General features: G+C 45.4%; 1 protein-coding gene across 1 annotated transcript; it reads left to right on the forward strand.

Moving 5' to 3' along the window:
• Positions 1–5,548: 5,548 nt before the first annotated feature.
• On the forward strand, positions 5,549–22,612 carry st8sia3 (ST8 alpha-N-acetyl-neuraminide alpha-2,8-sialyltransferase 3; the record flags this gene model as incomplete). Its single annotated transcript, XM_080510453.1, has 4 exons — positions 5,549–5,712; positions 15,227–15,346; positions 18,984–19,541; positions 22,330–22,612. The coding sequence occupies 4 exons, from the start codon at positions 5,549–5,551 to the stop codon at positions 22,610–22,612; spliced, it is 1,125 nt and encodes a 374-aa protein (XP_080366579.1).
• Positions 22,613–23,464: the final 852 nt, after the last annotated feature.

The raw sequence follows: 23,464 nt of genomic DNA on the forward strand, positions 1-23,464 counted from the left end.
TGTAGACAGGGATCAGGGAGATCAGATGTGCAGTTTGAACATATGTTAGTGGAAGCGAGACCCATCCTGAACATCCTTTGTCCCGTGTAATGAAGGACCTTGTATTGTATGTGATCCTTTCTGATGAATGGCTCTATAAGGCTGCTAAAACCACTGCTATTCCATGTTGTGGAGTTGTACTGAAGAGTGAACATGGTCAGCAGAACAGCTCGTTGTGCTCCTAGCTAGCTGTCACCCAGTCCTAGTGTGGCTAGTTTCCTGCTGTAAAATGCTGCACAAAGTCTTTGTTGGTCTGAGTTTAGCTCCTCCATTTCTGGTGTCGGTCTTTTTCTTCTTCTACTCACAATTGAAAAAGGTGCTGAAGCAGGTTGGCTATCATATCATGGCTGTTGATGTTAAATTAGCCTCCATCACTCCAGAGCATCACCATCTGCCCATGAGCCAATCAGTCAAGCTCATTTCAATGACGACACCAAGACCAGCACTAGAAACTCTGCTGGTCCTGAGGAGGTCTGTCAATAACACATCAGAATCTGATTGGCTGATGATCCTGTCACTCTACATTTTAACCCAATAGCAGCGCCCAGCTTCCATCAGAGGTTAGCAATGAAGCTACTGCTGGTCCAGCAGAGGAAAGGAGCTGTGATGCGTTTGGAGGACGTAGGAGATTTGAGCTCCACAAAATACAACCATTTGTTTTCTGGATAAAGTTGTATACTGAACAAGCAGCCTAACTGATTCTAGACACAGATTTTAGAATCACTTTTGAATTCTAAAAAAAGAAAAATCATTTTTGACAGGGCTAGCCTTGCTGCCCCTGACTGCACACCACTGCGCATTTCTAAATCAACAGTATTCATCATCAGTAGTTTTCTATTTGACTAACTCCTCAGTGGACGCTGTTAGATCAGCTTCAACGTGTGTGAGAGCCCGTCCAGAAGCTCAGGCCACATCAGTCTGTGTTTCTAACAACACTCAGGCATCGCAGTGACCAAGTTCAACTCGTACGAAGGCTCTACAAGGTTAAATCATTTACAAAACTGTTATAATCCTGGACTATTTAGGAAACAGAAAGAAGCATTAACACAGAATGAGGAGCTCCCTGTCGACAAGCAAAATCCAGGTGACCTATTTTATCAGGCGGAAGCTGATACGTCAATATCACCATCCCAGATCTCTCTTCATCTCCTTTTACCTCTCATCTGTCTCCTTCCACAATCACCTCTGTATCTTTTCTCCTTAAATTAACTCGTTCCTGAACCCTCTCTGCATACAGTCTGAAGGCTGGACTTCATGAAGTTTGGTGCGAGGGATCAGGGATATCACCTCTCTGGTCTGTGGAGCATCACTTCTTGTTTGTTTTAAAGCAGCTGTTCTAAAGCAAAACTCTCACTTTTAACTGTAAAACTTGTAGTTTGGATCTCTACATTTTGTTCAAAGTTTGTATTTCTTGCAGTTTTCAAAATGCCTTTGGCAGATCAAAGGCAAGGGCAGATCTAAATGTAATAAAGAGGATGTGTTGCAGAGGGTTTTCCAGTGAAACTGAAAACCTCAATGATGGATGTGCCAAGCTAGTTTTTTAGTCTTTTCAGCATGATGATCAGAACGGGGTGAGAAGAAGCCTTGTCCAGTTAAAGCTCTTACTCTGAGGCTCTGAACTCCCCTACGAAGAGACTCACCTGTACAGGTAAGACAATTGGAGGTCCAGTGAAGCAGCTGCAGATCAACCTCTCTGTCCTTTAGCAATGCTGCTTCACAAGCCGGACATCAAACAGACTGCGAGGCAGCTGACTCAGCCGCTGGCATTTCAGCGGTGACCTTTCTGCTGGTCTTTGGGTCTGATAGGAACCAAGTGAGGAGAAAAGATCTGCCATACTGTATGCTGATCCTGACGTTGGGGCGCCCTGCAGCAGCGGGAAGGATGGGCGCAAGGCGAGGGGACTCCCAGCCTGCATGGAGAGCTCCTCCTGAAGATAATGATCACTGAGATTCATGACAAAACCCCAAAAGAAACCCCTTGTGGTCGTCAGGAGCAGTGATTCCCAACCGGGGGTACACGGACCCCTAGGGGTACGCGAGGGTATTGCAGGGGGTATGCAGAAAGATTATAAATTAGCCTACAGTATCCACACACAAAAAAAAAAAATTATACTATATTATATTGTATTATATCATGAATTTTAGTAAGGCCATAGGTTTATTTTCCATGAGTAGCAGTTCGTCCACAGTGATTGTAACACTACAATGCACATAATATGAAAAGACTATAAAGTGGCGCGCTTTAAAAAAAAAAAAAAAAAAAGGTTCACGTTCTTGCTGCGGGCGCGCACGATTCGCGAAGCTAGCTAACTCTAGCTGCATACCGACTGTAAACATGGATGCATGGCTAGGCAGGAGTAAACGTCCAGCTACCGCTACTGCTACCGTCGCCTCGGACGCAGGCACAGGGGAGCCCAGTGAAAAAAGGAATTATGAAAGACTTATGAAAGACAAGCAAGCGCAAGTGTCTCATTAAAAGGTATGTTTTTACACTCACAATAATTGTTTTATTTAAATGAGCAGTTGGATAGATAGAAAGACAAAGGGTTAAATATAAGTACACATTAAGGCGAATAATCACACACGAGAGAGGGGGTACTTTTCACATGGAAACCAGCTCAAGGGGTACACTGGTCAAAAAAGGTTGGGAACCACTGGTCAGGAGAACAACAGGGGTGGAGGCCCCTCGCAGCTTTTTAACAATTTTAAGTGATACCGCAAAACTTTAGTAGTATTTTGGATGTTCGGAGCCAATTAAAATGCAACTTTCTGGAAACAGCTCACAAGGGGGAACTTTTCCAAAACACGGTGACTCCGTCGTCATGTAAACGAGGGAAAACGTGACCTCCTGGAAATGCTCCCATCTCAGTGTAGACTGCAGACACGGTGCTACTCTGCACGGACAGTCCAGGGTAAGGTTTTAGGCAGCGAGCCGTCAAACCGTCATTTGGACTTTCCATTTTAGGGAAAAGACGCCTGACAAAATAGTGGACGTGTTGCTCAAAGCCTGTAATGTGTGTTTGGTTTCACCGGAGTGTGAGACTGAGGCCCTGTTTATGCCACAGTGTCTCAAGAGAAATGTATTGTTTTTATTGTTTTCATTTCAGAAAACTTTCACGATTTTAAAATTACAAACCAATCAGAAGCTTTCAAAAGGTTTAGTGGTATCAATTGTATCAATCATTATCAATCAATGGTATCAATTGACCAATGACGTTGCTCGTTGTACACACGTGTATAATGGCCATCACTATTTGTCGCCATCTGAATTCATCTTTTTCAGCCAAAGTATAGTGAATTATTGGCTCATGTACACAACAAACAACTGACTTCTGGTTTTGTATTAGCTGTTTCCAGTAACAAGCAAGGTGATTGGTCAATTGATACCATGTGTGAAAGGCGGCTTCTGAATGGTTTGTAATTTTCAAATCCTGAAACGTTCCTTAAATGAAAACACAAAAACGTGCGTTTCTCTTGAAGCACTGTGGCATAAACAGGGCCTCAGTCTCACTTTTATTCTTCCAGGCTCAGGTAAAACCATACACACATTTAATTAAATCAATGTTGGAGTCATTTGGTTTGATCAGGCGGTTGCAGCTACGTATCTTTTAATAGTTTCATTATAAATAATTGGACCGCAGCAGTGAGATCAATAGATCCACTGTTTGTCAAAACATTATTTTAATCCAAAGTGGCAGTCTGCAATAAAGAGCCTCTCTGTTACACTTTCACTGTTTTCGGTGGTGAGGAAGTGGCTAAGGAGCACTAACCAGTGTAGAGCCCCGTTGTCTCGCTGACTGAATGAGTGAATCAGTCATAAGACTGAGCCACAGTTCAGCTGATGTGTCACGCAACACTACAAGGTCAAGCAATAGGTGGATAACTGCTAAAATGTTGTCAGGAAGTAAATATGAGCTACTAAAACCATGTTAATAGTCAGCTGGGATCCACAACAATATGCAGATATTGTCATAATTGAACCACAGAGAGATATTCACCTCGGCTTTTTTCTGAAACGATATTAACTTTGTGACCTTTCACTGGTAGTTCCAGCTATATCCAAGAGTATCAGGCTGCAATATAAGTACCAGTACCAGTACCAGTACCAGTAGTCGAGCACAAATAAATGAACACTGGGAGAACAGTGACAGAGATCAAAAACTTTATTCATAATTAAAGCTTTTCAGATTCATGTAAATAGAATGGAAGTTAGAACTGGTTAAACAAAGCAGTGTCATACAAACATACATACGCTGGTCAAATCTGTTCACATGATGGCCTTGAAAGAGCAAAACAAACACCAAAGATCATCCCCCGAGAAACCAGTTAGCCTTAAAGGCACATTTTGAACATACATATTGAAACTGGTGTGTGCAAACCATGAGAAGGCAGCAAACTGAACAAAAGATGAAAGTACATGCAAGACGGATGTTTGCAACAAGTGTCACATCGACCATTTTCATCATTTTCTGTGTAGTGAGACAGAGTGACATGTACTTTGTGTTTACAGGTTTTGACATGAGCTGCCATGTTTGTTCCAGAGGGACACTTGCAGCTCCGCAGCCTGCAAGCAGTCGCCTATATCCTCTGCACCTCTGCACCTCTGGGCCTCCATCCGGTAGAAGAGGTCCGCCTCTTATTAGGCTGCTGGTTATCGGATTATAGCAGAGCAAAAAGCAACACCCAGCCAGTGGTTAGCAGACTGTCAGAGAAAGAGGGAATAGAAGGGGAGAGGAGGGAGCGAGGGAGCAGCATCCTGATTCTGCTCCACTTCCCCGAGGCCATCATCTGACCATGCATGCCTGCAGATATGCCCGCAAAACCCCCACCTGCTCCTTTTCCTCTCTTCCACCTGCTCCTCCCCCTTTATCCTCCTCCTTCTCCTCGCCCTCCTCCTCCTCCTCCTCCACCTGCCTCCTCCCCCTTTCCTCTACCCCTTCTCCTCTCCTCCCATTCCTCCTCCTCCTCGTCCACCTGCCTCCTCCCCCCTTTCCTCTACCCCTCCTCCTCCTCCTCCTCTCTCCATCCTATGATGCATGGACGCACCGTGCGTCACGACGCCTTTTCTTGCGTCTTTCCCTGCACGGTCGCGTCTCTGCTCTCCTCACACGAGAGGTGATGAAAGCCGCAGTAAAAGCGCGATCCCCCGCGTCACGCACGGAGCGCACAGCCTCCGCGGCCTCGGATCGGAGCATCGGTAAGTCCGCGTCTTGCGCGCGCCCCGGTGCGGCCTGTCGCGTCTCCGCGCTGCGCGCCCAGCCGCTCCCTGTCAGTCGGCGAGAGCCTGACAACGTGTGATAACGCCACTAAGCCCCGCATCGGCCCGCATCCTTCCCACGCTCCCTCCTCTCCTTCCACCGGGCTCCGGTGATGCGCGTCCTCGCCGCGCCTCCGCCTCCGCCCGCGCTCCACCACTGATGCGGTGCGCCCGGCTGCTCGCCGCCCGCGTCTCGTCCTGGCCGATCTCTGAGCTCGTCATTCGGGGCCCGGCAGCCCGCAGCGGGGCAGGATGGTGCGGATCGCCAGCGCGCTGGGGCTCGTCATGTTCAGCGTGGCGCTCCTCATCCTGTCGCTCATCAGCTACGTGTCCATCAAGAAGGACTTCCTGCTCAGCACCCCCAGATACGGCCCCAACGGAGGATCCAGGATGTACATGTTCCACGCAGGGTTCCGGTGAGTCCAGGCCAGTCCGCAGACCTGCTGATGTGGGCTCCAATTATGCTGACGGCTCGTTTGGGTTTCATCAGCTTGAGTGCTCGGATGTTATTTTTACGCCTCTCGGATGCGAGGTGTCCCATCGCCGTGGCACAATAACGAGCTGTTGTGTTTGATGGTGAAGATGCGGTCCTGTCCTGAGACGACTGTGTGAAGGCGTCTGTGTTCTGTGAGGCCTGGACATGTCTTCACTTTCTGCCGGCTGGTTAATCAGAGTGAGATCAGGCTTTCCGTTCCCAGTCTGAAGCACATCCACCACCATTTCTCCACTAAATGGGCAGGAGCACGTCGGCAGAGGCTCCCTGTCAGCAGCACATTTGGTCTGATTCCTTACAACATACATGAACTTCCACTGACTGCCATTCATCTGAGACATGTTGAGCTTCACTTTTTCTAGCAAGGACATCAGGATCAAACAGTTACAGAAGGAATAATAATAATAATGCAATACAGACATGCAGAAAGACAAATTGACAGATTCATTTGTCGTATGGAATCATAGTTTGAGGTCGAATCAAACCTGTTTTAAAAGATAGTATTAATTTGTCAGATTTAGCTTATTAAACTAATTACATAAATCACGTGTTGTATTGACAGTATTGAGTAAGTCATAGAAATATTGTTAAGTTCTATAGTTTGTAATTTGGTTCAAATGCTTTGAGCGGTTTCATTAATTCTAAAACATTTAGTTTTGTTTTGAAAATCAAGCAAAATCATTTTTGGTCAACTGCACTACTGGAGTTTTCAGAGACTTGACTCAACATCAACTTTATTCCAGTTTGTTGTTGATCGTGTCCATAGCAACCAGAAAAAAATCTTATTGAGAAAGCTGAATGAATGTACATTGAAACCGCCAATTAATCTTATAAGTTTGGTTTCACAAACCAATGAAGCTTTCCTTCAGAGCTCAGCAGACGTCACATTAAGCTAACCCAAACCATGTTCAGTCAGACTAAACTAATATGAGCAAACAAATCTTGTCGATCACATCGTTTAATTCTTGAAAAGAGGGATTATGTTAAGAAATCACAGTTACTTTTGCAGTGAGTTTTGGAGCTGCTGTCTCTCTGTGCCACCTCGTGCTCACTGTTACATCTTTCTGTCTAATTTTGGGAAAGCTAGCAGGGCTAAAGAGCCACATGTGGCCACAGCTGCAAGTACCAGTCCTTGGGGAAAGGCCTTTTCAGATGACTTTCCAAAAAACCTCCAGGTCATCTGTTTGTTTCTATTAAATGTAGAATAATTCCAGTCAGGCAGACGGCTTCTCATTTTATAACCAGTGGTGGATGAAACTGTTGTCTTTTATCATGATCTGCTTCAATAACTGATCTATCTGATGAATCAGACTCTTCTTGAATCACTTAAGGCGAGAATCTTCAAATGTGATACACATCACACTACAGATTATTTAAAATATACATCAGCATTTCTTGATATTATACTTCATTATTATTTAAAAAGATGGACTTCAACAGTATTAAAACAGGCCAGAATATTTGTTTTGGTGCAATAAGAAGTGTGATAGCTATATTGTGAATCACCTTTTTTATGCACCAGAACTTCATGTGACACAATTCAAACAGAAGAAACGAGCTGCTTCATCAGATTGAACCAATATAGCTAGAACATGGTCCAGGGTGGCCTTAAGTCAAAGTACAGACTGTGTTTGCCTAGCGCAGGGGTCAGCAACCTTTAATGCTCAAACAGCCAGTTGGTGCCACACACACACACACACATGCCTACATTGTCACTCACAATATCACTGTGATATTATGGTGAGTAAAGTCAAACAAGCACGCTAGAGAAAAAGCTTATACTTTACAACAGACACGCACATCAGTCTTTTATTTTGACAGTCCCCCAGACAGACCAGGAGGACACGACACACAAAACCTTCTTCACTGCTGGTTGACAACTTACAACTAATAAACTAAACTACATGAACTAAGCAACAAAAACACAACACAACACAATTATTACCGACACTACAAACCTAACATAACCCCCAATAATTACATTTAAAACACCACAAACAGAAACTCCCATAATGCATTGCAGCTCTCAGCTCCTTTATTGCTACACATTATTAAAATGGAAGATAAATGTGGGAGATGTGGATTGTTAGAACCATGAGTGTGATGGTGTGTCTTTAATGTCCTGTAGTTGTTGTGTAATTCACTAGAATGTTCCGTCACTCTCAACAAGTCTGTAATGAACCTCCTGGAATTGTCGGCGCTCTGCAGCGCAGCAGTTTTCCTGTCAAAGATACAGGAAGCTGCAGATACCAGTTGAGCCGTGGAGCCCGGAGCTGCAGATCCGGGCCATTATTGTTGCATAATGACGTTCCATCGCTGCGTCGTTCACGACCCGCCTACATTTTACCACTCTTTGTAGCGGGACTGCACAAACGCAATTGGCTCTGGGTGCGCTTTGCCTTACCTCCCATACCACCCTTTGCCTTACCTCCCATACCACGCTTTGCCTTACCTCCCATACCACCCTGCTCCGGGATGGACTGCAGTGGGACAGAGGCTGAAGGAGCCGCAGTGGAGGGACGAAAGAGCCGCGGGTTGCCGAACCCCTGGTTTAGCGGTTGGAGAAGCGGACTTGGGATCGGGAGCTCGTACGTTTGAAACCTACAGCTAACATGTCATGACTGTGGCTCCCTGAGCATGACCCTTGACCCCATTAGCTCCCTGGAGTACCGTAAGGTGGCTGCATCTCCACATCCTTCAAATAGGATGGGTCAATGTAGGGGAAAAAATGAATTTTCCCAAAGGGATTATTAAATTAGGTATGGGGCAGATCCGATTCGGTGTCGGTATCGGAGTCCGATAACAACATAATTCACCGATCTGAAATTTCCGATCCCTGAAGCCTCGTCTGCTTTTCTGTTGCTGAAATGACTCCACAAGTAGGTATGTGAATACCGCGGCCGATTGTGGCTGTTATTTTCTTCCCAATTCGTGATCTGCATTTTTGACAGTGACGCTGCATCTTACCTGGAAAATATGCATTTTGATTGGATAGCGTCACATAATTCCCCGGCATTCCCTTGAATTACAGAGTTGGGGAAACCCCTCTTCGTCCGCCATTTTGAATTCTTCACTTCCGTCAACATTCAGATCGTCACCGGAACGTATTAAAAACTCACTTGGCTTCAACACATAAATACAACTTCAACGGATTAAGTGACACCGTTGAAAGGTAAAACAACATATATTTGATTATTTTGACTTTCTAATCCAGAAGCTTCATAACTTTTTATGGTTCAGAAAAAAAGTTGACTGAGCAGGAAGAGGAACAGGAACAGGATTTGATTTGTTATTGACCAATATAATAAAAATACATGACACAAATCTACCATGTTATTAAAAAAAAAACATGCATATGGATAAAAAGTGACTAATACAATAAATATGGTGAAATTTTCATTGAGATATCTTGATTTTTAAAGAAACTACAAGTGTTTTTGTGAAAAAAGTGATGATTTTGGTCACAGATTTGTGTACTAATTTCCTTTAAGAAAATTGCACTAATTCGTAAACTTCTTTTGCCAATAAATTCCTTATGTGTTAAGATATCTGAATAGTTTTGATGTCATTCTCTTAGTTCGTTCCTACTCTTTAGCAGTTGCATTCTATTTAGTTGACTTTTTAATTTTTCTTCACAAACCTTCCACAAGTGTTTCCCTGCCGCTGCTCTGCTCGCTGCCTCCAAACTGTGGAATGGATTTCCTGAACGGAGGCGGGTCTCAATGAGACGCGGGGCAATGAGTCAGGAAATCCATTCCACAGTTTGCAGTCAGCTAGCAGGCTAATGTAGCAGCACTGTGCTAGCTAACTTTTCATGACAACATGCTGCTGTTTGGAAGTATTTTACACTCAAAACACAGCAAAGCAGCACAGCAACGTGGAAATCCATTGTACAGCGAGGAGAACAGCACTGCCACAAAACTGAAAATAGTCCCAATCATTTGTGCTGTGGGATTACTATGGTACCAACACACCATCAGTAGGGTAAAAGTAATCTGTCTCACGACGGTCTAATCCCAGCTCACGTTCCTTATTCGTGGGTGAACAATCCAACGCTTGGTGAATTCAGCACACCTCAATCTGACGTTCATGTCATCATCAAGCTTGTAAAAAAGCCCAGTAACGAGGCCCTTATGCCACTCAGGTGTTTTGCAACTGGGAGAAACCTAAAACATGCCGGACCCCGGTTGGCGTCCGGCGATGTGGGGAGATAGAAAGAATAAAAAGGAGAGAGGAAAGAAACAGAACAACACACAAACAGACATGCGAGAGAGAGAGAGAGTTACATGTTATGGTGAAACATTGAAAGTGAGAAAGGTTTGAAGCTCAGTGCAGTAAATGTCTCCCAGCAGTCTTAACATATAGCAGCTGGACTAGGAAATGGTCCAGGGGCTCCTGAATCAGCCCTAACTGTAAGCTTTAGTGAATAGAAAAGGGACAGACTGTGTCTCACCAGGACACAAACTGAAACTATGAGCTGGTTCCACATGAGAGGAGCCTGAGAGCTGAAAGCTCTGCCTCACATCCTAGGTTTAGAAAAGCTAGGAACCTCCAGGGGGCAGCACTCTGAGAACCAAGTGTTCTGCTGGTAGTATGGGGCTAACTGCTGTTCAAGATATGACTGAGTCTGGTTGTTAAGAGTCTTATGGGCTAAAGATTGAACAGAAAGCTAATGAAGAGGAGCTCATGTTGGAGTGATGTGATCTCTTCTGCTAGTTCCTGTCAGGACTCTCACTGCAGCATTTTGAATCAGTTAAAGACTTCTAAAGCTTAAAGACACCTTGATAAAAGTGAGTTACAATAGTCCACTATGGAAGTATCAAATACACAGATTAATATCTCAACATTCTGTATTATAAAGTCTGCTAAACTGCATGCTGCCAAAGATTTAGTAATGGGGTAATGGCTGAGCTGATTTGCATCCACTAGCACATTAATACCATGACATGTTGCAAATGAAACAAAGAGCTTTAACTCTTTGCAGTATTATGCATGAAGTCACCGGATATTCCACATTCATGAAAGCAAATAGACAGTGTGTGTGACTTTGCACATCTTGCAGATGTCAAGTTGGTGTTCAGTAAACCTTCAGTAGATCAAGCTCCATTTTCAGTAGCTGATAAGATAAGATAAGATAAGCCTTTATTGATCTCACAATGGAGAAATTTACTTGTTACATTCTGCTCTTAAGGAAACTCATGAGTAGGAAAGACAAGAAATGTGCAAACAGTTAGGTAAGAATAGAGGTATCAATTTTTATATACAATGACTATCAAGAACCCTAAGGACCAAAAACATTTACAGTAAAGAGTAATAATAAGTAGATTAAAAAAAATAGGACTAAAAAATAAGATAAAAATCACAAACTATAATAAAGTATAATAAGTTCTAAGGGGAGCAAAGTATACAGTAAGATGAAATACAAGGAAATTAAACTATAATGGGGGGGCAAAGTGTAGAATAAAGTACAATAAACATACTATAGTAAAAACTAATACCAGTGTTGGCAGTGCAGGTTCAGTCCTAACAAGTGGTCAATTAGTGACGTAGATATAGTGGCATAGATGCAGGGGTTATTGCACATACTGTTGCTACCCGAGAAGAAGACTTCTGTCCCAGTTCAGGTTTATTCAAACACATATAGACTGGTTAGATGTTTCTAGTTTCCTCTCCCGTAGCAGACAAGAGAGTTCATCCCAAACACCAAGACAAAGCAATGCAGCAGCTCTGATGAGAGAGTGCATCTCTGCTTTGAGAAAAGGTGTTTGGGGAGTCAATGCAGCACAGCTCTGTGTAAAAAAAAAAAAAAAGAAAAAGGAGCAAACGGTAAATCTGTGCTGTCTGACATGTTGGGTTAGGGTCCGGAGCGTGACGCTGAAACAGCGTGGGTCTGATGAGGCTTCTGGAGGCCACCAACCCGTCCTTGGCTGCAGTGATTTACAACATGAGAGCCACATTCATTTTCCTCCTGCCTGTAATCATTTTGCTCCTCGTTGGCTGTCACCACAGGCCAAGGTTACGCTGACTTAGATGAGGAGGAGAGGCTTTTTCAGAAGAGGGCGCTCCACCCGTGGACCAAACCCCAGAAGTTTGCCGCTGCTTTGTTACATTTATCCAATTTATTTGTCGGATTCAGGGGAGTTTTTCGGTTTGATCTTTTGGTGGTGCACACACTGGGTGGAGGGTGTTTGTTTAATGACCTCAGTCCACCATGCTTGGGTGATTCGCTGGAGGGAGCCGAAGTAGTACGTTTGTCTAAGTACCATATTTCTTCTATTTCAACAGGAGACATTGATGCATTCGTCCCGTCATCCTTCCTGGAAAACTGCACCCTCGTAACATAATTATTTATTCTTCACTGACATAAAGACAGAGGACCTCAACATCTGTGAGCTGATGATGCAGTGCACTTTTTTTTTTAAACTCCAGCTATTGTTTTTCCTGCAAAACATGCTTTTAAGTGATTGATTTACCAAACCTGATTGACGAGAAGTTTGCATTCATAAAGACAGATACAGGTGTGGAGGAGCTGATCTGCAACAGGACAGGCTGAGGACCCAGCCGACCGTCCATTTAGTGTGTTTGTCTTCACGAGTGTTTAACAACGGTGCTTGTGTTGGCTCACTGCTCCATCCAATCATTCCGGTCTCAGAGGTCGAAGGCCTTAATTCCAATTCTCCTGTTTGCATGTATTGTCACTCAAGTTGTTAAGAGAAATTGAAAGCTCAAACTATTTATGTTCATACTGACGAATGTAGCACAGCTTCTGAGGATCTGGGTAAACCAGGCCTAATACCTTTATACCGTGTGTCAGACTGGGGGTTACGGTTACTATTGGGGTTTGAATGTTTATTTACTTCCACATTTGTCGTGACTGTATTGAAGGAACGTATCCGTGTGTTATTGTGCATGAATGTCAAACTGTGATGTTTCCGTTTGTCTGTTTAAAAAGCAAAAGCAAGGTAATGTCTGTTAGATGATGAAAACAAGACTGAGATCTTTCTGTTTGTTCCACGTGTTTCCTCCTGCAGCGAGAGGCCGCCTCGTAAAGTCGACTTGAGGTGAATACAGAGCGGAGCGCGAGAGTCTGACATGTTTAGCAGCTGTATCCTTCTCTCCTCCTCAGCTGCTGCTTCTGCTTCAGCTCTTGTTTGCCGAGCTCGAAAACCTGCGTCGGACTGTTTGTGTCACTCAGCAGACACGAAGCAAAGACGTGCTTCTCACTTTTACTGATGTGGTGTTGAGTTCGAAACAGCATGAAACTTTAGGAATCCAGGATCTTTTTCCAAACTCGTCTCATTTTACATATCACATTTACATATTTCATATTAAATCAGGACTCTGTCATTAAAAAGGCAAAGGAATTGTAGTGTAGATGTTTTGAAGGTTATATTTTTTTACCCCACTGCAGCTGAAAATGCTGATCCACCTGAATTCTACCAACGTTTTCACAAAAAGATGTTCTAGCTTTTCCATTTATTTGAATTACTAGTCTTACTTTCCCTTAAGTAATTTAAATTCAAGACCTCTATTGTGAAAGCGGCTATTCGTGGCTGTGGCAGGAAGCTCAACGGTGCCTGTCATAGTGGAAACCCGAGGAGATGCTGCTTGACACCACCTCAGAGAGGTCCTGGGCCACCTTCCTGCTGCGCCAGGAGGGCTGTAGGGTCTATCCCAACTGGGCTCAGCATGAGTGGACATCTTCTGAACTCAAACGAGGAGGAAGGAGCTGTCCTGGTCGACACACCTCTACAGTATCGCACAGTGACGTCTCTGCTCTTTGCGGATGATGTCGGCCTCCTGGCCACACGAGGGCCTCCAGCGTTCACTGGAACAGTTTGCTGTTGAGGGTGAAGCGGTTGGGTTGTGGATCAGCACCTTCAAATCTGAGTCCATGGTCCTCTCATGGAAAAGGATGGCATGCCCTCTCCAGGTAGGGGGTGGAGCTTCCCCAGGTGGAGGAGTTTAAGTATCTTGAGGTCTTATTCACGAGTGATGGGAGGAAGGATTGTGAGATTGGCCACAGGTTTGGAAAGGCGGCTACAGTAATGCAGTCACTGTACCGGGCCGTTGTGGTGAAGAGGGAGCTGAGTCGTAAAGCAAAGCTCTCTGTTTACTGGTCAGTCTACATCCACACCCTCACCTCTGGTCATGAACTTTACGTCAACTCCCGAAAGAATAAGATTGCTGATACAAGCGGCCAAAATGATTTTTCTCCGCAGGGTGGCAGGCGTCACTCTTCGTGATAGGGTGAGGAGCTCAGCCATCCACTCATAGTCATGCCACTTCTCCCCCACATTGAAACTAAATTGAGCTGCTGCTCCTCCAAGTTGAGGTGGTTTGGTTTGACATGAACAGGACAACCACCTCTTGAGCCCTTGTAGGTAAAGTGAGATCTTTTTCAAGAAACATTTGTAAGTTTTTGGTATTTCAAATATCACTTTTGAAGTTTTTGAATGAGCTTCATGCTGGTCTCGATTCAACACCACACCTCCGGGCCGGGTGCACAAAGATGGCGAATGCTGCAACACAAAGCACCTGGTGGAGGTCAAACAGTATTTGTGCCGTTTAGTTTCAGACTCGGGGGTGAAGCTCTGAGTGCTGATGCTGTAAACTGGACTGCTTTGGTTTCTGATGCAGAATATTCTCTAAATACTATTTGACCGGTTGTGTTTGCCACAGAGTCTTGACCTGAAAACTTGACATTTTGACGACCAGCCTCAGTTTTAGCAACAGTCTGAATGATGTTGAATTAACTTTTGTCAGAATTAACACTCAAAAAGCAAAAATACATTCAAAATGTCAAGTTTGAACTGTCAAGTGGAACTTGTTTTCTTTCAGGACTGAAGGTGATTCTGTTTGAAGTAGACTGAGCCGTTTTGCACTGCAAAACAATGTTCATCTTCACTAGTCTGCTTTAAATTCAGATTTAATCCTGGAGAGAGCTTCATGAAACAAAGCTCAGTCAAGATTTAACTCAACACCAAACTTGCTAAGATGGACAAACACCTCGTTTGTCCATCTTAAGCCTTGGTTCTCAACAAACATCCAAACTGAAATTAAACGAGACTGACATCCTGAAACTCTTGCATGTTTTACATGTTCACTATGGGAGGCATTTTAGCTTCAGAGACACAAGTACACTCAAAATGACTCCATTGTGTGTATATATGTACGTGTGTGTGTGTGTGTGTGTATATATATATATATATATATATGTCAGTCAGCTTTAATGTTAAAGTCAAATGCATTTTTGAATTCAGTCTGACTGCCTGCTGGTCTTTCACCTCCTGAAAGAATGACATGAACTGAAATGCTTCTGAAAAACAGTTTGAAGTTCTGAAGTGATGATTAGAGATGGAGAGTCTGAAGTGAGAGTAAGCCTCTGTCTCCCCCCCCACCCCCACCCCCACCCCCCCCACTCCCCGGCTGTGCAGCTCCCAGCTGGCCCTCAAGTACCTGGATCCGGCTTTCAGCTCCCTGACCAACAGTCTGAGTGACGATCTGCAGAACTCCTCCAAGTGGAGGTACAACAGCAGCGCCTTCATACAGCAGAGGTGGGACACACACACACACACACACACACACACACACACACACACACACACACACACACACACACACACACACACACACACACACACACACACACACACACACACACACACACACACACACACACACGAGAGCCTGCTCCTGCTTGACTGTTTTGTTGTTGTTACTACACACTGATAAAATAAGATCAATAATAAATGGAACAACAAAGAGGGGTTTCTGGGGGTCGTCCCCTGGAAACATTTAGAAAAAAACAGACCTTAAATTCTTATATATATAATTCTAATGCTTTCTGGACTACTAAATACTACATTGTGACGTGGTAAATTGTAGGACCAGTTGGTATTGAAGGAACCAAACACCAAATATGTTATGGAAGAAACATGTGCACTGAAATGGAGCTGCTGCTACTTTACTGGCTTTAGGAGCCAGAACACTTCCGTCCACCAAGACCACCCGCCCCCCCCATGGCTGGGCATGCTCCGAGTACCGGACCCAGTACAGGACCTTTGTGAAGGTGGACTTGCTGTGGTGGTGTATTTTCATCAATTAAAGAAAAAAAAAAAAAAGATAAACAAATTTGAAGTTGCAACGGCAAGGATTTCGTAATGGAGGCCCGTCACTCCTAAATGAATGCAGAGAAAACCCTAAGGATGAGCGCCTGTCCTGACCTGTCCTGACCTGTCCCGTCCCGTCCCGTCCCGTCCCGTCCCGTCCCGTCCCGTCCCGTCCCGTCCTGTCCTATCCCGTCCCGTCCTATCCCGTCCTATCCCATCCTGCCCCGTCCCGTCCCATCCTATCCTATCCCGTCCCGTCCTATCCCGTCCTACCCTGTCCTATCCCATCCTGTCCCGTCCTGTCCTATCCCGTCCTGTCCCGTCCTGTCCTGTCCCGTCCCGTCCTATCCTGTCCTATCCCGTCCTGTCCTGTCCTGTCCCATCCCATCCTGTCCCGTCCCCTCCTATCCCATCCTGTCCCGTCCCGTCCCGTCCTATCCCATCCTGTCCCGTCCTATCCCGTCCTATCCCATCCTGTCCTGTCCCGTCCCGTCCCGTCCTATCCCATCCTGTCCCGTCCCGTCCTATCCCATCCTGTCCTGTCCCGTCTCGTCCTATCCCATCCTGTCCCGTCCCGTCCTATCCCATCCTGTCCCGTCCCGTCCCGTCCTATCCCGTCCTATCCCATCCTGTCCTGTCCCGTCCCGTCCTATCCCATCCTGTCCCGTCCCGTCCCGTCCTATCCCATCCTGTCCTGTCCCGTCTCGTCCTATCCCATCCTGTCCTATCTCATCCTGTCCTGTCCCGTCTCGTCCTATCCCATCCTGTCCTATCCCATCCTGTCCCGTCCCGTCCCGTCCCGTCCCGTCCCGTCCTATCCCATCCTGTCCTGTCCCGTCTCGTCCTATCCCATCCTGTCCTATCCCATCCTGTCCTGTCCCGTCTCGTCCTATCCCGTCCCGTCCTATCCCATCCTGTCCCGTCCCGTCCCGTCCTATCCCATCCTGTCCCGTCCCGTCCCATCCTGCCCTATCCCATCCCGTCCTATCCCATCCTGTCCCGTCCCGTCCCATCCTGCCCTATCCCATCCCGTCCTGTCCCATCCCATCCTGTCCGTCCCGTCCTATCTCAGCCTGTCCTATCCCATCCCATCCTGTCCCGTCCCGTCCCATCCCGTCCCATCCCATCCTGTCCTATCCCGTCCCGTCCCGTCCCGTCCCGTCCCGTCCCATCCTGTCCTATCCCGTCCTGTCCTGTCCAGGACGCACAGCGCTTTAATCTTTTATCACCATGATGACGAGCATGAAACCAACTTCTCCAATCGGCTGTTACATCATAGCCTCAGGCATCATCTGTAGTCACATGACTTTGTGCGTTGCTTGTGTTGGTCATTGAGCAAATAATCCGTCTTGAGTATTCCGCAACCACTGTAAGCAGGCGTTATTACATTTCGGTCCAGGACCGGCCCGGACTGCCCCTGAAATATCAAAAAAAAGAAATAGGTGACAGTGTTTGTTTCTCTTGCTGGAAGTTGAATATTTGTGAAATAGTGACCGACGGAAGCTGTTTGACCACATCCACTGATCCAGAGTCAGTTTGACTGTGGGATGGCCACAACCATTGTGAGGCGAAGGAAGCGACCATTGTCAAATTTGTGTTGAATATATAATGCAGACACATGCTTTCAGTTGTCAAAGTGTGTTTTTCTTCTAATTGCTAACTCAACATGTCCTCAACACGTCTTCCAACTGTCTTTTGTCAATAGTTCAATGTGTATTGTGATTATAGATGCAGTTTGTTGATACTTAGTCAGCCTTTGATAATCGACCATGTGTCGTTCTGAGAGCTGCTTTTCAGTAAGACGTCTGTGTTTATGTCAGATGTTTTTAGCAGAAATGTCTTCTTTTTTTATTTTTTTATTCTTTACTTAAAGTTGTAACAAAAGCAGCAGATTTCAGTGTTTTGTAGATCTTAGATCTTAGTGAATCGATCACCTCATATACAGTGTAAAATGTAGCCAGGAGGCCATTTTCCATGAGGGGAGGTCATTAGCTCCAGAAATACCATTATCTATAGTAGGACTGTGTGTGTGTGTGTGTGTGTGTGTGTGTGTGTGTGTGTGTGTGTGTGTGTGTGTGTGTGTGTGTGTGTGTGTGTGTGTGTGTGTGTGTGTGTGTGTGTGTGTGTGTGTGTGTGTGTGTGTGTGTGTGTGTGTGTGTGTGTGTGTGTGTGTGTGTGTGTGTGTGTGTGTGTGTGTGTGTGTGTGTGTGTATTGCGGCCTGTTTAGTGTCCTGCTCAGCTTGACATTTGTCAGTTGTCTGCTCATTAAGGTGTGTTAAACAGTTAAAACCTGTCTGAGCATTGGTTTGGTCAGAAGGTTACCTTAATACTCACCAGTGCCTGACCCAGTGGTACTGGGTCACTGCTGTGAAAGTGGAGGAGTAACAATTATTTAAAAATAAATATAATAATAATAATAATTTAAGGAGCGGTGGCTAGGATTTAGGACTGGTGGCAGCCCGCCACTCCTACATGAATGTAGAGGAAACACTCTACATGCTTTTCTGCTCAACATGCGACTCCTTAAACCCAAACCAGGTCCATATGCTCAACGTAAGGCCGGTCTTCTTTACGAGCCCCCCCCCCTCCCCCCCCCTCCTGTTTCAGGGGCTTACAGACGCTGTCATGCTTTCAACCAAAACGCACGTCAAAACCAAAACATATGGCGGAAGGCCGGTGTGGTCAACATCTCTGCCGCGGGGCCAAAGTCATATCCTTTATACTGTATGACGTTTACACCGCCCAGCCCTCGTCTATAGTGCATCGATGCACAAGGTGATTTACCACGTCTGAGGTGAGATTGTATTACCAGACATGTCCTCAGCTGGCCCACCACGACTTTTAAATGTAAACTTTAGGATAAGACTGTGTTCTACCTCAAACTGCTCCTTTTTGATGCAATACTGTTATACAGCGGGATTTGTGATCACGTCTTCCACTCACACGTCCAACTCTACAGAATGACATTTCACTTTTGGCTTGTTTTGGCTCAGTGATCTGCCCGATCACTCCGTTTTGATGGTGATTGGTTTTACTGTATCCGACATGCTGTGTCGGTAATTCATGTCTCCCGGCCCTGCAGGACGGAGATCTCCCGATACATCGACATGGCCCACAACTTCACGCTGACACGAGACGCGGTCAAGATCGGACAGCTGATGCACTACGACTACTCCAGCCACAAGTACGTCTTCTCCATCAGTGACAACTTCCGCTCGCTGCTCCCGGACGTGTCGCCGATACTCAACAAGCACTATAACGTCTGCGCCGTGGTGGGCAACAGCGGCATCCTGACCGGCTCTCGCTGCGGCAGCCAGATCGAGAAGTTCGACTTTGTTTTCCGCTGCAACTTCGCCCCGACCGAGATCTTTAAGAAGGACGTCGGCCGCCGGACAAACATGACGACCTTTAACCCCAGTATACTGGAGAAATACTACAACAACCTGCTGACCGTGCAGGACAGGAACAACTTCTTCCTGAGCTTGAAGAAGCTGGACGGCGCCATCCTGTGGATCCCGGCGTTTTTCTTCCACACGTCGGCGACGGTCACGAGAACACTGGTGGACTTCTTTGTGGAACATCGCGGCCAGCTGAAGGTCAAGCTGGCTTGGCCTGGAAACATCATGCAGTACATCAACAGGTAAAGTATAACACACTCAACAGAACTGCTTCGTTTCACCTTCCTGCAGCACAGCAATGCCCCCCCCCCCCCCCCATCCTAACTTTTCTCGTTTTGATCTGGAAACAAGTGAAGACAAGGACAGATTATTGACACATTGGACGGTCAGATAAAACCCACCATTAAGTACAAACCGTGAAGAAGATAACGCCAAATGATTTGACCTACGTTGGTGCTCAGAAGTGCCAGGAAGCTTTGGAAAAAATTAGCATCAACAGGCAAATATTTTTACAAAACCTGAAGTTGATGGCTTTTTTGAAGACAAATAAGTTTAAAATCAACAATATGTCATTTTTAATGACATCTCCTCATCCAAATACTATGAACTATGTACAGAAACTGAGTTTTCCCTCAACGGGTTGTCATTTCTGCTTTGTCTGCTGTTCAATCTGATGAGGTCTTCTCAGCCACAGTGTCTTCTTTCAGTAAGAGTTTGTTTCATCCAATAACCAGCGATGTCGGTAACGCGTTCATTAGTAACGCGTTATTCTCATATGACCAGTAGCGGGTAATCTAACACGATCGTTTTCTCACCAATCATCAGATTAAAGTTATTTATCCAAGTCGCAACACATTACTATTGCATTGTAGGTCCTGCAGGACCAGGTCTATGTCTGTAAAGCTGCTTTATTACTAAACAGAACCAGTCGCTCCTTCATTCTCCTACAAATGGACACACACACACACACACACACACACACACACACACACGGTGCATGCTGTCTCTGCCTCTTGTTCGACACGCTGAGCTCATATGAAAGTAGTTAAAGGCGGTAGTAGATCAGCTGCTTGCAGCCCTCCGGCTTTTTGATTTGCACTAAAGAGCCAGATTCTTCCTGCTACGGGACACCGCTTTACGTATGAAGAACGGCAGACACCACCTGTTGCTGCTGCAGCCTCTTTTCTCCGCCCTCCATGTTTCCTGTTGTGTTTGTGGCGAATCGCAGAGACCGACTGACCTGATGGAACCGAAGGAGCCGAGCTCGACGCGGCCATTTAGACACCAAAGCCGGATTATAAAGAAAACAGCCTTTTAGTGAAAGGTGTGTGTGTGTGTGTGTGTGTGTGTGTGTGTGTGTGTGTGTGTGTGTGTGTGTGTGTGTGTGTGTGTGTGTGTGTGTGTGTGTGTGTGTGTGTGTGTGTGTGTGTGTGTGTGTGTGTGTGTGTGTGTGTGTGTGTGTGTGTGTGTGTGTGTGTGTGTGTGTGTGTGTGTGTGTGTGTGTGTGTGTGTGTGTGTGTGTGTGTGTAGAGGGATTTCAGCTTAGCGTGGCAGCAGCAGAATGGGCCTAATCTTTACCAATCCCATTAAATCTACCTGCTCTGGAAGAATTACCACTTCTAAGCAGCTTTCAGCACCTCAAGGACGCTGACAAGCTTTTGTTGAGGCCTCAGTGACGAAGCTGCTGTCTTTACATAATTCCACCTTTTAATTCTTTTTATTTTCAAAGATTTGAACTGCCAGACACAAACCAGCACCGACAATTTACTGTAATACACAATCATGTAGAGTTTTACAGACATTCTTTTTTCGTCATTGATGTTATTCTGAAAAAGAAAGAAGAAGAAACAAGACTTCTATTCCCGTGAAATCAGCATTTATATCTAAAAATTGTGAAGTGAAGTGAATTCAACCCAAAACATAAATATAGTTTTAATTTGATTGTTTTTTTTGTTTAGATTTTATGGTAATGCAATTTTATGGTTATTATTGGGTTTCAGCATCATTTGTTTTGTTGTTGTTTTTCCATATTGTGACTTTAATTTATATTCAATTATATGTCACTCCATCCAATTTCATTTTTACATCACATATTTTATTTATTTTATTTATTTCACCTCAATTTTCAATTTTCTTTATATTTATTTTTTTTGTCTTTTTTATTTGTCTTCTTCAAAGTATTTTAAAAAGTATTTTTCTTCAATCTGGTATCTTTTTCAGTGAATCCATAGAGAATGGTGCTATAGCAATGATCCATTGATTACATCACAAGAAAAGCTTTTAAACGTCGTAAGGAGCTTTCACGGCAGCAGCATCGATGTCTTGTGGCAAATTTCTCTCTTTCTTGTTTCCACTCATTTACTGTTTTACCATTTTCTCTCAATCCCACCAAAACAAATTCCTTGTATTGGGAAAACTATTACCTGGCAATAAATCGGGTCATCAGGTCTCATTGTTGTAAAAAAAAAAAAAAAAAGTCAAAAGAAATTTCCTCTAAATTTTTACCATTTTATCCAGACTGGAGCCTCTTCCAAGTCGGCTCTGCGTCATGGGCCTTGTGTTTGACACCCCTGGTTTAAAAGGTTAACGTCCTAATCTGAAGCAGAGTTCCTGGACCTGTAAATCACCTTTAAGAAACCCCGTGGAGCTCCTTCCTGGTCTGGAATTTACCCAAACCTCATGGTGAAGCAGAGCACATTGCCTCTCACTGCTCTCTTATGGGGCAGCTGTGGCTCAGCTGGTCGCCTCGGTCGGGAGGTTGCAGGTTCGTTTCCCTTTATGCCGCCGTGTCTCTCAGTGGACGGACTGCCTTGTGTGGCAGTCCGATGGTGTGTCTTCCTCCATTGGCAATTCACCGCCAACGTGTAAGAGCAGGAGAAGGATTGTACTTTATTAACCCCCTTGGGGACATTTCTTCACTGAGTGACCCATCACTAGGCCGCCACATTGCACCTCTGGCTCTCCCGCTGCCCTTTCCTGGGGAAAACCTTCATGATTGTATTTATTCATCTTCCGACTTGTCGTTCACAGCTACTGGAAAACCAAGCAGCTGTCCCCGAAGCGCCTGAGCACCGGCATCCTGATGTACACGCTGGCCTCTTCCATGTGCGACCAGATCCACCTGTACGGCTTCTGGCCCTTCGGCTGGGACCCCAACACGGGCAAGGAGCTGCCGTACCACTACTACGACAAGAAGGGCACAAAGTTCACCACCAAGTGGCAGGAGTCGCACCAGCTGCCCGCCGAGTTCAAGCTGCTGTACAAGATGCACACGGAGGGGCTGCTGAAGCTGTCGCTGTCACACTGCGCGTAGGCGTGGAGCCACCCCCAGCTCCTCTGCAGTACTTCCACAGGCCACAGCTCCAGAAAAGACTGCAAAAGGCCCAGTCGCTGCAATAAAGTGTTAAGTTCCGTCATCAAAGCCCACAAACCTACGCAGGAGACTAACATGAGAAACACTTCCTGTTGCACAAGGTGAACCGGACTGCCGCTGCCGAGCGCCACGGAGCGTCTGACAAGAATTACACAGGCTGCAATTGTTTTAATGGTGTCTTAATCGCTTATCTCTCCACAAATCAGCAGAGTTGACTCTTTAAAAGCCGTCCTGAGTCCGGCGCTGCCATTAAACCACCATAGATCCCTCACTCCTTCCTGTTCCTTTCACTCGCCGTGTCCACGCAAAGTCCTCCAGCTCCTGAAGGCGCTTCTGAGGGGACTGAAGCTGAAAGGCCAAGAATTAAGGGATTTTTTGTTGTTGTTTTTTTAGTTGACTTGAGTGTGTTTCAGTGCCTGGATCAACACATCCAACACACTGCGCTGCTTCTTCTCCGCTTCATTGTAGAGCCAAAATATGTCCAGTGTTTGGCGACACAAGTAATGGGGTGAATGTTTCTGTTTGAGTCGTTCGATCGTACCAATACTCAGCCGCAAGACACACCAGATCTCACTTTAACGCCTCATTGCTCTTCATGTCTTCCAACATTTTCCCCATCCTGTTGGTAAGAGTGCTCTGTCTTTGAGTTCAGCTTCAACTCCAGTGCCTCCAGCAGGTTTTGGTAGGATGAAGGTGTCGCGGCGTCCTCAGTGAATCAGCTCTCATCTCATTGCTTAAAAGGAGGAAAACAGGTAAAGACAAATTGCTGCAACGGCTAAAAAAATGTCTCAA

Source organism: Blennius ocellaris (assembly GCF_963422515.1).
Source record: "Blennius ocellaris genome assembly, chromosome: 15".
Classification (NCBI taxonomy): domain Eukaryota; kingdom Metazoa; phylum Chordata; class Actinopteri; order Blenniiformes; family Blenniidae; genus Blennius; species Blennius ocellaris.